At 35.5% G+C, this 17,070-nt stretch overlaps 1 protein-coding gene across 3 annotated transcripts in view; it reads left to right on the forward strand.

Moving 5' to 3' along the window:
• The window catches only part of PIGN (phosphatidylinositol glycan anchor biosynthesis class N), a 226,101-nt gene that overhangs the window by 82,514 nt on the left and 126,517 nt on the right, over positions 1-17,070 (forward strand). For all 3 annotated transcript variants that reach the window (XM_069100249.1, XM_069100250.1, XM_069100251.1), the window contains 3 exons: positions 1,832-1,872; positions 10,388-10,447; positions 15,757-15,849. In XM_069100249.1, the coding sequence (XP_068956350.1) occupies positions 1,832-1,872; positions 10,388-10,447; positions 15,757-15,849 (194 nt within the window). The remainder of the gene's footprint in view (positions 1-1,831; positions 1,873-10,387; positions 10,448-15,756; positions 15,850-17,070) is intronic.

A 17,070-nucleotide genomic window follows, 5' to 3' on the forward strand; every position in this document is an offset into this window, starting at 1 on the left:
ATTAATGAGGCAGCCTTCTGAAGGAGGAGGTAAGATCCAGGGCAGTGTAGGGTGGGTTTAGCCTTGACAATGAGGACCAATTCATTTTCTTAGACAAAAGCAAACAGGTGAAGGGGCAAAGTGTTGACACCTGGTGAAAGGAGTGAATAGAGTACCTGCCCTGGATTCAGGAGGACCTGAATTCAAATTCAGCCTCATACACTTAACACAAAACTAGTCGTGTGACCTTGGGCAAGTCACTTAACCCCAATTGCCCTGCCCTCCCCCCTCCAAAAAGCAAAAAAAGAAAAGAAATGTGGTAAAAGGTAGATGAAAAAGATCATGACCAATGTTTCAGTCTTTAGTAAGAGGTTAGGTTATCTGCTGAGAAAGGGGAATGGTGTACAAAGAGATTTGGAATACCCTCTGCAAAGAATTCCTTTTTTTTTTTTTGCCCTTTGGAGGGCATTTGGGGTTAAGTAACTTGCCCAAGGTTATACAGCTAGTTTTTTTGTGTGGGTGTTAAGTGTCTGAGGCCGGAACTGAACTCGGTTGGGTCCTCCTGATTCTGGGGCTGGCGCTTTACTCACTGTGCCACCTACCCACTGTATCAGCAAGCACCCCAGCATCCCCAGGGTGGCTGCCAACACAGGTTCTTATATCTGCTTTGTTAAAGGAAAGCAACTCAAAATGGGTTAACAAGCTTACTTTAATTAGTCAAATATATATCGTTTACCTAGTTCAGGGGAAAAAGGTCAGCACCCCGAACTTCAGAGTATACAGACAGAATTATCAAGACAGAGAAACAGATCAAGTAGACAGATTTCCAAACTGTCCAACCATTACATCCATACCAAATCAACATCTGCGTTTTTCAAAGCCAGGGGGCTCTCAACAGTGGCTTCCCAGAGTCTCATCTGATCAAATCACAGAACACTTCTCAAAGTGAGCCCCAAAGCAAAGCCTCACTTCAGGGATTATATAGCCTTCTCCTGGCTCAGAAAATGTAACCACCCTCTTGACCCACTGCCCAATCACACAGCATCAAGGTGTGGGCATTCCTGAAAGCCTAGCCTCCTGCCACAGGCTCCATGTAACCACATTCAGCTTATTAGGAGGCAGAGTATATTTTCAAATCAAGGAAGGTTCTCAGAGTCTCTTAAGCCTATCAAAGGACCTAAGGGCAGGGAAGATCTTTAAATTTGCATTTCCATTACACCCACCCCTAGAATTCCTTTTAACTAAATAAAAAGCTTATTTACTTCCTAGCAATGAGGATCCAGTTGAGGTTAGACTGTAGGAATTTGTATTCAGTCAATAAAATTTCATTGCCTCTCCCTTCTGAGATTTGAACTAGAGAAAACAGATGATGGGCTACAATGCAGAACTGAATATTGGTAGAGGAAAGATAGGGTGAGGTGGGGGAAAAGGGGAATTTCTGTATTCCACCTCAGATCACGAGAGTTTCACAGCAGAAAAATTAGCCCTGTGTTTTCCATTAAGTTTTCCTTTTGTTCGGTCATTTTTTAATCTTATTAACTGTGTGACCCCATTGGAGGTATTCTTGACAAAGATACTAGAGTGGTTTGCAGTTTCCTTCTCCAGCTCATTTTATAGATGAGGAAACTGGGGCACACAGGATTAAGTGACTTTCCCAGGATCACATAGCTATTAGGTGTCTGAGGCCATATCTGAATTTAGAAAGTAGAGTCTTTCCTGACAATAGACCCAGTACTCCCTCTACTGTGCCACCTACCTATCTCTTTCCATTAAATACTGACAGCTTATTAGAAATAAAATATATTATTCTTTTAAAATGTTCCTGCTTTTTTTATCCTGTTGTGTCTTTCAGAATGGCAACTGGAGAACTGGAAGAGGCAAGATGTCAATCAGGTATCAAATGTGTATCAAATAGTTATTAATTTCTTCCCTTTCAACTTTTTATAGAAGATAAATTTAGATGAATTTTAAGAAGTAGTATGATAAGAAATGACTTTTTTTTTTTTTTTTTTTGTCTTAAACAATAAATGAAATTGACATAGAAGCCAGTGAAATATTTAATGCAGAAATGGCAGTTCTATGTTTTGGTCCAAATAGATTTCTTTATCTATAATAAAGCTTTTTCAGATGTACCTAACAGCAAAACCTCACCTTGAATCATGCTTGAATAATAGGGAAATTTTGTAAATGCAGATTTATTTATACTTCTTATCTAAATTGGCTTGCATATGGCTGGACAGCTCACTTGGATGGTTTTTATTCCTTTATGAGCTGTTTTGATTTGCTTCATTCTGTGACTATTGATTGTTCCTTTAAACTCTCTTGCAGCTGCCTTACAAATACAATTGGTCAAATTATGCAACCCAAATCCCCAGGAAAAGAAAAATAACCGACTCAAACCATGTCATTTATTATGAGGGAATAGCATAATGTGTCTGTGTGTTTGTGGGTGTGTGTGTGTATGTATGTGCATGTAATTTTAAGTATAGTACCTCAATAGCCTTTTTATTTGTTATATCCTATTATATTCTGTTTCCTTCTTTAAAAATTGTTTTTCTGTTATTATATTCTATGTTTTTTTTTTTACATTGTGGTACCTTACTATGGAAATTGTTTTAAGAAAAAATATTGCATTATCATTTGCCTATAGTCAGTAGACTATAATCCAATAATCACATAGTCAGTAGACCTTTCTAATTATGGAGTAAATGATTATTTAAGTCTCTTTGGTTTGCATATGTACTAAATTATTTTTTATTAATATCTTTATGTTTTCATTTTCCTATAAATTAAAGATATCTCAACCTACTTTTATACTAAACATTTTGAAAGTCATTGAAAACGACTTATTTTTTGCCTGCTAAAAATGTATGCACTATAAAACACTTCTCAGTTCTAGGAGGAAAGTGATATTTCCTGGGAATCTTAGATAAGAGCTTGGCCTAGTGGAAAGAGTGCTGAACTTGGAGCCAAAGGGCTTGGACTAGGATCTAGGTCTTTCCTCCTACTGCGGTGCCTATGTGAATTTACTTAGGTCAAGTCATTTAGTCTCTGTGGGCCTCGATTTCCTCATCTGTAAGATGAGAGTGTTAGCCTGGATGATCTTTAACATCCCTTCCAGCCCTGAATTTTTGATTCCGTGTTAAGTAATATAACTTGATCTTTTTGCTATTAAATTTGAATAAAGTTAGAATTTATGATATATTTTTTTCTCTTTAATTCTAGGCTTGACATTCTTATAGATGAATGTTAAGTGTAAGAGGGAAAGGACTAGAAGAAGAGTAATAGTTGTCTTTTTCCTTTTTTTTAAGATATATATCCATGTACAGTACAGAAAAAAGTAGTGGGATTGGGTTTTGGAGCCCCCTCTCCCCCCAGCCCAAGTGTACCAATACAATGAGGGAAAAAGTAGGGGAGAAGCATAGGGTTTTCAGGTTGTTTTTTGTTTGTTTGTTTGTTTTTTCATTTATTTCCTGGGATTTCCACCTCCAGAGAAAGAACTGATGGAGTCTCAACATAGATTGAAGCATACTTTTCAAAACTTTGTTTGTCTTGTTTGTTTAGGGATTTTGGGTCTGTGTTGGGTCCGTAGCTGTGAGGAGATTTTTCCTCTGTCACGTCATCTATGAGTTTATGTCTTAGCCTTATTAATTTCATTTCTCTGGCATGTTCGCAGAATATGTTCTTCTTTGCCAGTCAGTCAGTTACTCAGCATTTTGTTATGTTAGTGTCTATGTTAGATGCTGTCTACTACTGGGGATACAAAGAAAAATGAAACCTTTCTTGCCCTCAAGGAACTTATATTCTGTAAGGTACAGGTAACCCCCCAATTTACACAAATATAATTAAATTATATATTTGCAAAAGTATCTGTTTTGTCTTAAATTTGCCAATGAAATTATACTGAGTTTATAAAGTTTATAACTCCCATCTTGCCATCTTACCACTATTAGAGTTAATTCTAAGAGCAATAACCAGAGTTGGAGCTGCTACTGAATTTGCTCAATATTTTGACAGTTGAGGAAAAACCTGACCTTGGACTTCTCAGGGTAGTACATAATATCACTGTGAACATTACTCAGGACACTGTTGGCACATGTGCTTCAATTCACTTGGAATCTAGTGCTGGCAGAGAAGAGTTCACCTCTAACACTCCCTAAACCATGTTGGTATTCATGGGTCTCATAACTATTGCTACTACCATCATGGCCATAACTTGAACTGGAGCTGGAGATACTTTATGACTGAGTTTTATTTTGCTTTTTGGTCAAGCAGGATTATACTTAATAAGTTATGTGTTGTGCCATCAAAGTCTCTACTTGACTTTTCCAACTGTATGCCCTAAGGATGGCTACCATCTTAATCTTAAAAAAATGTTTTAGCCTAGTCTATTGGGTTTTTTCTTCTCGTTCTGAACAAAAACAATAATATATCATAATTACATCTGTCTTTGCAGTTGAGAAAGTATTTCACTGAGAGCAACCTTTTTTGACACATATCTTTATATAACTATCTTTAGCATGAATATGATGGTAGTTTTGTTAACACAAATATTATTTCCCCCACTTTATGGATAAGAAAACTGAGGAAGATAGTTTTATATCTTCTTAAGTTTTGTACAGTGTTAGTCACTGAATTTCTGCATCTATTTTGAAAACCAAGATATACATTGTCTTCTTGTCATAGATGATAAAATTAGGTGCAGAACTGATATTTGACAGCGTTTGGGGAAAATGGGTAGGTTTTCCAAGTTAATTTCACTTCCTTGCCACAGGAGAAAGTGATGTGGCAGACTAGCCAGTTTTTTCATGTTGCCTTTTGGGAGCAAAGTTTTTTTTTTTTTTTGCTTTTTTGGAGGGGGAAAGGCAGGACAATGGGGTTAAGTGACTTGCCCAAGGTCACACGGCTAGTAAGTTTTAAGTGTCTGAGGCAGGATTTGAGTTCAGGTCCTCCTGACTTCAGGGCTGGTGCTCTATTCACTGCACCACCTAGCTGCCCCATTGGGAGTACTTTTTGCTTTGGATTTTGACTTTGGAGTTCGGGGACTTAGCAGAAAATGGGCTAGTCTGATCTTAAATTGAATCTTAGACTCTTCCTTTAAAAAAAACAAATATAGTTGATTATACTGTACACATACTTCAAAAGGATTGCTCTGAGCAGCACAAAAACATATTTTAGGTATATTTATAAACTCCGATACTGGTTAATAAGTTATAATTATTTGTTTGTTTACTTTGTACTTTTTAATTTTTTTTAGAATAGGACTTAATAGTTGCATGATATCTTTTACACCACTTTTCATGCAGGTCATCATTTGTAACTTACTGCCATCTACTTGTGTCTGCTGTTTCTCTCTTGATTCTATTTCATTTATCCATGACTGTAATTCTTTGAAGATTGTATTGTTCCATAATTCGCAGCCAGGGAACATCACTACAGGAATGAATATTTTGACACTTTGGAGGATCTGCGATCTCATCTATATAAGTATCTCAATAAATGGGGCAAAGGACAACCCAATGACATCTTTTAATATCAATTAATGTCAGTATCCTAGGATTCCAGGATCATGGATTATAGGTTTAGAGTTAGAAGGGACCTTAGAGTCATATAGTCCAATCTCCAATATACAATGAAGATAATGTTAAATGATTTGCCCAAGGTCACGGAGGTGAGAGGCAGACGTTGGATTTGAACCGGTGTCCTTTGACCACACCAACCCATTGCTATTTCTACTGTACCATAGATGCAGTTCTCTATAAGCAGTTGCCTTTTGTCCTGGAGGTCTTCCGTTAGCTCTTTTGACCGTTTGTGGTTACCAAGGAGCTGTTTATTAATTATCTCTCACTCTGCTACTTAATTGATCCACCTTAATTTCTAGTCATAAATCTTTTTGATAATCTCTTATGCCACATGTTCTGCAGAGTACTTTATCATTAATATGTTGCTGCCTATTCACACCTATCATACATCTTTCCATTGCCTTTTGGATGGCAAGTCAATTTTAACTTTTTAAATAATGTTGTGTTCCATGATTCACAGCCATATAGCATCACAGAAAGGATATTAATGCTGAAAAGATGAGCCTTGGTTTCAGAGAGAAGCTTTAAATTATCAAAAACCCTGTGCAGGTTTTTGAAGGCCAATTCTTTGCTATGTGAGGAGTCTGTCTAAGCTATTTATACAGATGAACCAGCTCTATGACTTGTCTATCCAACTCACATCATAGTTTAGACAGTATATGATCATCAGTCCCTTGGTTTTTCCCATGTGACTAATTAGCCTAAAGTACTTTTATTGATTATTGATTTTCTATACATGGCATTCCAATTTCCAGATTTTTATATAATCACTGCAGTGTCATCTACAAATAAAGAGCTTCTGGAGAACCTTGCCATATTTAGGAAATTTCATTTTGGACTTTGAGATATAATCCTTCACAATGGCATTTGACAAGCACACATCTCTGTTTTATGACTTACCTGCTATTAAAGTTATCTTTGCTGTTCCATATTTCACATACTCTTATGTGATCATGATGGATGGGAATCAGCTGGAAGAAGAGAGCCTAAAGGAAGAATAATGATATTTGAAATATGGAGTTTTATGTGAGGGAGCATTTTGGGATCATTAAAAGCACTGCATATTTTTCCAAATGCAATCTAGCTCATCTTCATTCTCTTTTCAATGTTGGGGACCAAATCATTGTCCCTCCATAGTTCATGCATGAATCCAGGATATGTGTGCTAATTCAGTGGGCTGCCCATCCAACTGCAAATTATAGCATAAACCATAGATATAACTTCTACTTATTAAGCCATTCTCTTTAGTTGCAGTGGATTTCACTGAGAATGTTCTAGAGTATTCTTGGTATAGTCAGCACAATGATATGTGCAAAAGAGAACACGTATATAAAATTCCTTTTCTGTTTTAACACAGATAATCCCAGAATTGGAGGTGAATGCCAAGGCAATTTTTAGTCCAACAAATACCTGACCAAGAATGCTCTATATAACATCATCAAGTACTCTTCCAGCCTTCTGAGGATGCCCACTCGACTTGGGGAGACTTTTGATTTTTGATGTTATGCCATGCCTAAATCTATCTCTCTGCAGTTCCCCTCCTTTCTTCCTAGTTTTGCCCTTTCTGGGGAAATGAGACAAATCTATTCCTTGTCCACACAAATATTGAAGACACATGTCATATTTCTGCAAACTTTCATTAAGTACCTGCTATATCCCAGGCACTGTGATAACCATTGAAGGTACAAAAAAAGGCAAAAATAGTCCTTGCTCTCAAGGACTATTTCGTGGTTCAACAAGGGAGACAACATGCAAACAACTATGTACAAACAAGATCTACGCAGGATAAATTGGAGATTATCTCATGGAGAAGGCACTAACATCTTTTTCTATAAGGTTTTGACTAATATTTATAATCAGAGGATTACTGAACAAAATTATCTCGTGGTGGCATTTATCAAAGAACTTTGTATTTTTTCATAATTTTCATGAAAGATACCAGGTGGAGGTATATTTTCACATACTCCACCAGTTGGAGGAGAGGCTTCAGGGTTGTACTTTCTTCTCTTTGAATCATGCTTTTTTTATAATCAGCAAAAAAATAAACACTATGAGGTTTTATGCTGTCTATAGTCAGCCATATGTGCGATTTACTTTAGAAAATTGTTTTCAAATACTTATCTTTTCCCTTCTCTTGTTTTTACTGAGGATGTTCTCGTTGGATGAGTAGTACATTCATAAATATTTTATACAGATGAGATAATAGATATATAATTAATAATTATTGATATTCTCTTGATCTATTTTTTTAAAAACAACATAGACTTGGTTTTTCTCTTTGCTTGATTTTTTCCTCTTTCTGGTATCTTTAAATAAATCTCTCATTGCTTTAAAACTTTTTTTATATCCACCAATGATGTCTTCTGTGTATTCTTGTCTTGTTACATTGTATCTTTGTCTTCTTGAGTGCAATTTGTACTCCCTTGTATATAGTAGACAAGGCACTTGAGTTTTGGATTCAAAATGTGGCAGTGCCATTATAATCAATGATGAAAATAATTTGATAGAGAAATGCTGACAAACCTATATCATGTTTCATCTATATATTATTTTCCTAATTTCATCCACAAATGTTTTTAGGGGTGATCTGGCTTAATGAGGCCTCATGACAAGTTGGTGGTAGACTTCTTTTCCTCTCTAACATTCTTTTGAGGCCATACTGCCAAGTCTTCAACTGTCATTCTTTATAATATTTGCAAATGAGTTCATATTCTGAATTGGTGTTGACCAAGTTTTCCATGTTTCTTCATTTGGCAGAAAAATCAAGTGTTTGCTGGCTAAAGTAATTTCTAGGCTTTTGTTCTTCTCCATTGTTTTTCATCAGTTAAACTTGGGTAGGAAATAACAAATATCTGTGTTGATATCTTTTCTTTTATCCAGTTCCTATCTTTATCATCACTAACCTGCTTTTATTTTATGTTGGAACTCTTAATTAGAAGCATTGTCTTCCTCTTACCTTTGTTGTTTGTTTGTTGATTTTGACTTTTGCTATAACCTCTTCATGTTGTGTCTACACTGAGTCAATTTTTAAATAAATCTTACGTTATTTCCAGTATGTTGAGATATATTCTTTTTCATAATGCTATTTGGTGTGTGATAGGTCCATAACCTTCTCACTGTTTTCTTTTTTTTTTTTTAAGCAATCAGGGTTAAGTAGCTTGCTCAAGGTTACAAGGCCAGTTATTTCTGGGTGTGGTGCTGAGTATCTGAGCCCAGATTTGATCCAGGTCATCCCACACTGGAGCAGGTGCTCTTACTCGCTGAACCACCTGGCCGCCCCTCACTGTTTTCTTAAAGAAAGTGTTTGTGACATTCCCGTCATAAAGATTCTAAGATAATCTGTAAGCCTTAGTCCTCTTTCATTTTCTGATTCTCAACCCAAGTTGAATCTTGAATAAAGATAGAGCTTTAGACATAGAGATGAGAAAGATGTACATTCTAGTCGTTGGGCATTGTCTGTGCAAAGGAACAGAGCATTGAGATGGAATTCAGTTTGAGAAATAAATGCCTAGTAGTTTAGTTTATCCAGTATTAGAGTATTTTAATGAGAGTAAAATGAAATATAAGGCTCTTATTTTTATATAAGATATAATGTTGAAATCAGATTATAGAGAACTTCAAAAGACATGTTGAGAAGTTTATATTTTATCTTAAAGGTAATAGGGGACTACTAAAGATTTCTGAACTGAGGACTGATATTTCAGAACTGTGCCTTAGAAAAATTATTTTGCAGCTGTGTTTAAGTATAAATTAGACAAAGAAAAGACTTGAAGTAGGAAAATTGGTTCTTAGGATAGTACAGATGAGGAGTGATATGGTTCTGGGGAAATGGCAGTTTGAGTGAAGAGAAAGATAGTTGCATGAGATATTTTAGGTATAACACTTTATAAGAGTAGGTAGTTTTAAAAAAATCAATAAAACATTTATTAAATGCAAAACTGTGAACATCCCTAAGTCATGATGGAGTCTCAAAGTAGTACTTTTGGAGACTTGTTTGTGTTCCAAGTTATTCGAATAATTCATATTTATATCATACCTAATGAGGCATATTCAGCATTTATTTCCTTGACTGATTTCAGAAAGTGAGTTGCCCTTTTCTAGTGCCAAGTTCAGGTGTGGATAATTTAAGAGAAGCGATGGAGATTAAACAAGGCATTCTAATAAGTTAATATAATAGGTAGAAAAATACCTCTATCTTTTTAGAGTAAAATTTGTTAGCCATTCATTATTATAGGGAATTTAATAAATGCACTACAGAGTTATATTTGTTACTCAGATACATGTATTTCCACATAATTATCTTCAGTCTAAATATGGAGGCACTCAGGCTCTTGGTTGCTCCATATGTCACAAAGGAAATCATTATAGAATACAGCATCGACTTTCGGCTAATTAGCAATTTGATGAGGTTCTTATTTCATGTGGCTTTCACTTTCATGAGATCTTAATCAGAATACCAGCAAATTGAATTCCATAATGTAGATTTGTTGGGTTAAATGTGGAAGTTTTTTTTGTTTTGTTTTGTTTTTGGCCTAAACTTATGATTGCACTAGTGTAGGGAATCTCCCTCTAACCACTCATCTGTACATTAATCTTAGAGCCTTGCCTGGATACCTGAGATACTGAGTCCTTAAGTCCCTCACTCTGGGCCACATAATCAGTATGTTTCAGAAATCTGACCTGAACTCTTCCTCAGTCCAAGACCAACATTCTCCTTCCTGTACGTCACAGTGCTTCTTTTTAATAAAAGTTAATGCACAAAATTATTTAATAAGGTTTGCTAATATTTTGTCACATCCTAACTGATGAACATTTTATGTTTTTAGGCTGACATAGCACCACTGATGGCTTCCCTCATTGGAGTTCCTTTTCCCCTTAATTCTGTGGTAAGGAGTTTAGTTTTATTATCTATCAGCTTTACTTCTAAGATAAATTTATGCATAGTAAAATTTAGGCTGAATTGCTTATATTTCTTTTTATTTCTTTAAATTAATAGAATTTATGTTTAAGATAAATAATTAATGATTATCTTTGACAAATATTATAGTAGTAGTGTCTCAGGTATTTTATATGTGTATATTATTTTAAAATCATTAAGCATCATTACATGTAATACTAAGGCTACTAAACCAGGTATCTTTTAAAATTATATCATTCCTTTTCACTAAAGGGCATAAATTAATATGTATATAAGGCATTTTGTCCTGAAGTAATGAAATGTATAATCCAGACACATTTGCTGTTTTTTAAAGAATAAAACAACTTTAAATTTTTATTGACATTTGAAAATATATCACTTTTAAAAATGTATCACCTCACTAATGACATCTGACCACATTATCTTTCCATAGTGATTTCTAAAGAGAATTTGTAAATGTTGTAAATTTTTGTAGACTTTGTCACTTGTAATGTTTTATATTGTAAATTAGAAATACCCTTAGATTTGATTAGAGTTGATTTTTTGATAAAATAATTACAAATATTCTGATTTTAAGTTAAAACTCCATGCCATGCCCTATTCATTTTTTCCTTAATTCTTTCCTTCTACCTTTTCAGTGAGGCTAATCCTCTATTGCTCCTTTTATTAGCTTGCTCCCAAATGTTGACCTTTTCCTTGTGATGTGTACTCTAAACTATTCTCATGCTAATTCACCAATATTTATTCGAATTTCCTACTGACAGAATTCTCCCATTAGAATGTACTTTCCAGTCTCATAAGGCAAGTACAAATATCTCCCTGAGAATGTTAGACCTGGAAAGGAACCCAGAGGTCTCTTAGACCAATCCTGCCTAAACAAGTACCTCTTCTACAAGATAATGCTTGAACACCTACAGTAAGAGAGAATCCCAGCTTCTCAAAGCAGCCAATTCTACTTTTTATTGCTCTAATTTATGGAGAGTTTTTCCTAATAGCAAGCCAAAATTTGCTTCTCTGTAGTTTTCTCTTGTTACTTCAAGTTCTGCTGATGGGGATCAAAAAGAAAAGAATTGTACTGCTTTTCCATGCAACAGTCCTTAAAATATACAAAGACAGTTCTCATGTTTTCCTTCTACTCCTTGGCAAAGTATTTTTTATTTCTTCAACTGATCATTATCCAATCAAATTAGTTCCCAGTTCCTAGACACTATACCTTGCTTAGGATAGCCCAAGATTGCATTGCATTTCTTTTCCACCACATCACACTGAAGTTACCTAAAACCCCCAGATAGTTTCAGACCAACTTCTCTAAGTAATCCTAAGTAAGCTGCAACCAGGACTGCCTTCCAGATCATGCCATATAAGCATGAGTTGAAATAACTGAGTATATATAGCTTCCATAGAAGACATGATAACTATCTTTAAATATTTGAAAGGCTGTCCTATGGAAGAGAAATTAGACACATTCTGTGGGTTTTAGTGGACTGTAAACTCAAGGTGGAAAGTGTCCAGAGGAGAAAAAGCAGGATGTACCTCCTAAATATACTGTATTCTGACTGGTTGAGGGAATTGAACATGTTTAACCTGCAGAAGAGGAAGCAGGGTGGATATGATACCTATATTCAGTCATTTGAAGGACTGTCCCATGGAAAAAGGATTAGGTATATTCTACCAGGAGCAGTGGGCAGAAGTTAGAAAAAGTCAGATTTAACCTTGATTTAAAGAAAGTCTAAGAATTAGAATCATCTGAAAATGGATTACTGCCTTTAGAAATAGTGGGTTCTGTCCAAGTAGGGTTCTTTAAGCAAAGACCAGATGCCTACTAATCGGACATGTTGTAGAGCAGGTTCTTGTTCAGGTATGGGTTCGAGCAGATGATCTTTTGGAGGGTTACTTGCAAATCTCAGAGTCATTTATTCTGATTTCTTTGGTTTACTTTTTAATTTGTTTCCCTAGATGCCCTAAATAATGTGTAGGAAAAGAGGAGTTTATAGCAATGAGTCAAAACATGGTTTCTGTGGGTTTTTAAAAATCTCACTTTTGAAAAAAGTTTTGAATTCTTTGGATACCTATACACTCTCCTGATGAACATACAGAATTCTGTCTCAGAATTCTGGGATGACTATTTATTTGGTTTTATTATTGGTACTTCTTAGGTTCTAAGAAAATACATACATAGTTTACAATTTGTTGAAAGGTGAGTTATTTAGCCAACTTGTAATTATCATTTTTGACATTGAGGTGGGTCCTGATAAGAGTGATTGAACTCTATTGACAGTCCTCTATTTGATTATTTTAATCATTATTAACTATACCCACTGATCATTTTGTCACTCCTTTTTTATCTCTCCTTCCTGCAGTCTTGACACTCCATGATGGAGATGTTACTAATTGGTAGCTAAAAGACAAGTATGAGGAATTAAAATAATTTACAAACAAAAAAATTAATGTCTTCACATATTAACTTAAATATCCAAGCACAAAGGCCTAGATTTTTAAAATTTTAAGATCTCAGATTTAGATCCTGAAGAGAACTGAGAGGTCATTCCATCATTTTATAGATGAGGAAACTGAGACCAAGAATAGTTCAGTAATTTGCTTAGGATCCACTAGTAATAAAGTAGGAGACCTAGGCTTTGAACCCAGGTCCTTTGCCTCAGTATCCAGGATGATTTTGATTGCTGCCTACTATAACTCCAGTCAGGCTACATTATACTGTTTCTTTCAGTTTGTTTTTTAAATGTCTCAACCATTTTACAAGGTCAGTTTTTCAATTTTTCTCCTCATATTTACAGCACTTTTTTCACAAAGAAGTTTACATGCTTTAATACTGGCCATATTCTTTATATAATAAAAGGAGAATTGTGTCAGTAGATAAACAGTAAAAGGAGAATGCTCTATTCATTCCATTGTGGGAAGCTATCACATATAAGTATGTTTCCTCTCCATGTTTCTTAGAGCTTAGGTTAAGAATAGGGCCATGGATACTTGTAGGAGAAGGTGATTTAAATAAAAAGCATTGAGTCCTCATGTAAAAAGTGGAACACCAGGAAAGCCTCCATGACTCTGTGGCTCTTAATAAATTCTCATGCCTATTTATAATACATAGTGTTACATGAGAAATGAGAGCTTTTTTCCTGGATAGAAACAGGACTGCTGCCATAGTGTATCAAAATTCCATCGTATTATAGAATTGTAATGTCACAATAGTCTCCCTGAGGTCACCAGTTCAGCCCCAAGGTAGGAATACTCTTGAACCATGCTAGATACATCAGGAGGGATTTCATTTTTTTTTTAAACCTTGGGGGAAGGAGAATCAGATACTTAGCAGCTCTCTCAAAATTTTTTTTTCATTTGCATTTAATATTAAGTCCTTCTGTTGCATATGAAACCCATTTCATTTTTCTGTTTTCAGTAAAAGGGAGAACTGTAAGTCACCATTCTTTTTATAATAGCCTCATTATTTACAAATAAACTTTTGTAGTCATCCTAATGCCAATTTTTTGATTCATCAGTCTTCCTCTTGTTACTATTATTTGTTCACAAACTACGCCACACTACTATTCTTTGGAACTTTAGACTTTCAAGTTTCCTTCCTATTCCTCTAAAAATTCATACAGTTCTCACTTTGGTACATTTTCATCTACTCTCTTATAGTACAGAGTTGCAAACCTTTTATACCAAGGCCATTGTGCAAGGTTGTTGATTGTACTTACAGGAAAGCAAATTTTCATATGAATGTGACATATATCTTTTCCTATCATTCCCTCCATTGGTAGGAGAGGAAAGAAAGGAAGACAGAACTTCAACTGATTTCCTCTCCCTCTCCCCCCAAAGTTCTCCATTACACAGGATTCTGTTGCCATTACATTCCTCTCCTGTGCAATCATGGAATTATCTTTCACTTTTATCACTGATTTCTGATACCCACTTCGCAGCTAAATGCTTTTGCTTTTATTTACATCATATTTTCAAATCCTGATGAGAATCTTTTCATCCCTCATATGAACTATTACAGTATTCTTCCTATTGCCCTATTTATTGTCAGTATTTTTCCTATAGTCAGTCTTGCCTCCTGCAATCAGGTATTTTCCCTAGCTGCCACTATGCCCCTTTCTCTGTCTTTTAAAAATTTATTGCTCTCTATAACTCAACTAAACTTCTTTACTCTGGGCCTTCTCTAGGCTCTGCTGGATTACAGAACTGTTTTTGACTCCTACCATGTTTGAAGCAACTTGGTGGCTCAGTGGATAGAGTGCTGGGCCTGAAGTGTGGAAGGGTTGGGTTCAGATGAGGCCTTAGATGCTTACTAGCTGTGTGACCCTGGGCAAGACACTTCAACTTTGTTTCCTTGAGTTTGCTCAACTGTAAATGGATATAATAACAGCATCTACCTCACAGAAGTTCGTGAGGATCAAATCAGATAATATCTGTAAAAAGTTCTTAGCATTGTGCCTGGCACATAGTAAGCAGTATATAAATGCTTATTCCCTTCCCTTTCCCTCTCCCTCCTCCTTCTAAATTATTGAGGTGAACCTTGATCTGTCGATCCCATTTGATATCTTTTTTCATGTCTGAAGCATAGACAAGCCCATCATGATCCATCCCTTCAATCATTCAAAAAGCTTTTAAAACTTTTTCACAATTTTTTCCTCTCACCTGGAATTGAGGTGGTAATACTCTTGTCCTGGCTTCCACTCCCATTCACCATGTGATATTCACATGTTACTTTTTGATGCATAACAAACACTTGCCCTAATGCTTATTATACATTAAATATACCCAGGGTCATAAACTGAGCTAGAAGGAACATCAGAGGGCATCTAGTCCAGTCCTTTCATTTTTACATTTGAAAACAGTGATTTCCCAAGGTCATGAAGGTAGTAAGTAGCAGAGCCTAAATTCAAACCCATTTCCTCTTATTCCACATCCACATCTTTTTCTTCATTTTTTTGGCATTATGTAGCTCTTTCCTTTCTCCTATTTGCAACTGAGTTATCTATTTTATATTGTAAGCTTCTTCAGGGTAAGAACTGGGTCTTTTTAGCTCATGTATTTGCACTAATGAAGATGATGATACTTTGCTTTCGTTACCATATTTATGTCTCGTCTATAAGAATAATTAGAGAGAAGGCTTGTTATTCTTTTGAAACAGTATTCCTTGTTTATTTTTTGTGCTCATCGTAATTCATCTTCATTCTGTTGCTTACCTCATGGATCTCTTTTTATGTGAATGATCTAATACCTAAACTAATACCTAATCTTTTATGTCTCCAGGGAATTCTACCTCTGGATTATCTTAACAATAGTGATCTTTTCAAAGCAGAGAGCATGCTCACAAATGCACTACAGATTCTTGAGCAATTTAAGGTAAGTAACATATGAAAAAGGACAAATAACACATCTAGGAAACCACAAGTAAGACCTTGAAGTTTACTTTTAAATGATTCTTGGTATAGGAATGACACCTCTGCTTTTGCTGTTACAGAGAACTCTCAAGTGAGGAAACTAAGTCAAGTCAGCACCTTCTCTTATAATTTACAGTCTTATGGTGTGGCCTAGACCATTGAAAGGTTATTTGACTTTACAGGGTCACAAAGTCATTATATATTGGAAGTGAAACTTGAACTCAGTTCTTCTTGGCCATCCGTGATACCATGAATTGTAGATATGGTCTGACCAGGATAGAATATAACAGACTCTGAATCTCTGTCTTCATCTTCAGAATTTCATTCTTATATATCCCTCCCAAAAAACTTCCTATACCTCCTGCACTGACTCTCCTTTTAGGATGTTAGCCCAAAAGATCCTTCCTGTTCTCTGAACCCTTAGAAATCTGCTTGCCTGACATCTAGGGTGCTTGTCAGATTGTGCCCAGATTTCCTCTCTTGTGTATTCCATATTCTAAGATGGAGTCATTATTTCTCATGGTTCTCATTTCTATCCCAGCAACTATTTTCTCCTTAAATCAATAAATCATCAGGCATTGATAAAGTACACACTGCATACCAGGCAATGAACTAGGTGCTGGTGAAACAATCCCCACCTTGCAGGAGCTTACATACTAAAGGGGAAAACAGCATGGACATTATTTAATCACTGTTGTGTTCAGGGTCAGATCTATTAGAATAGATAGAGCACTGGCCCTGGAGTCAGGAGGATCTAAGTTCAAATCTAGCCTCAGACATTTGACACCTACTTGCTGTGTGACCCTGGGCAAATCACTTAACCCCAATTACCTCACCAAAATATATAACTGAGAGGTACTTATTTAAAAAAAAGTTTATTAAATCGTATCATTTCAAGGAAGGTGTCTCTTAAACCAATGTGGTGACAGTCAGAAATAACTCTGAATATCAGACATAATACACTTTTATATTTTAAGAGCAATCTAAGCAGTTGTCTCTGGTTTACCATCTACATGCAAAGTTACAAATAAGGATACAATATTTTTGTCTTAATCAAGTAAGGATGCAACTCAAAAATTGTTGTGAGATCTTAACAGTTACAAAATCTCCAAATAAATGTAGTTTTCTTATATTCTCTTATATTCTCAGACCAAAATTTGAAAAGAGGGTAAGGAGGATATGG

This window comes from Petaurus breviceps, unplaced genomic scaffold (genome assembly GCF_028583685.1).
Source record: "Petaurus breviceps papuanus isolate PSGF00001 unplaced genomic scaffold, PetGlider_PUasm1.0 38, whole genome shotgun sequence".
Lineage (NCBI taxonomy): Eukaryota > Metazoa > Chordata > Mammalia > Diprotodontia > Petauridae > Petaurus > Petaurus breviceps.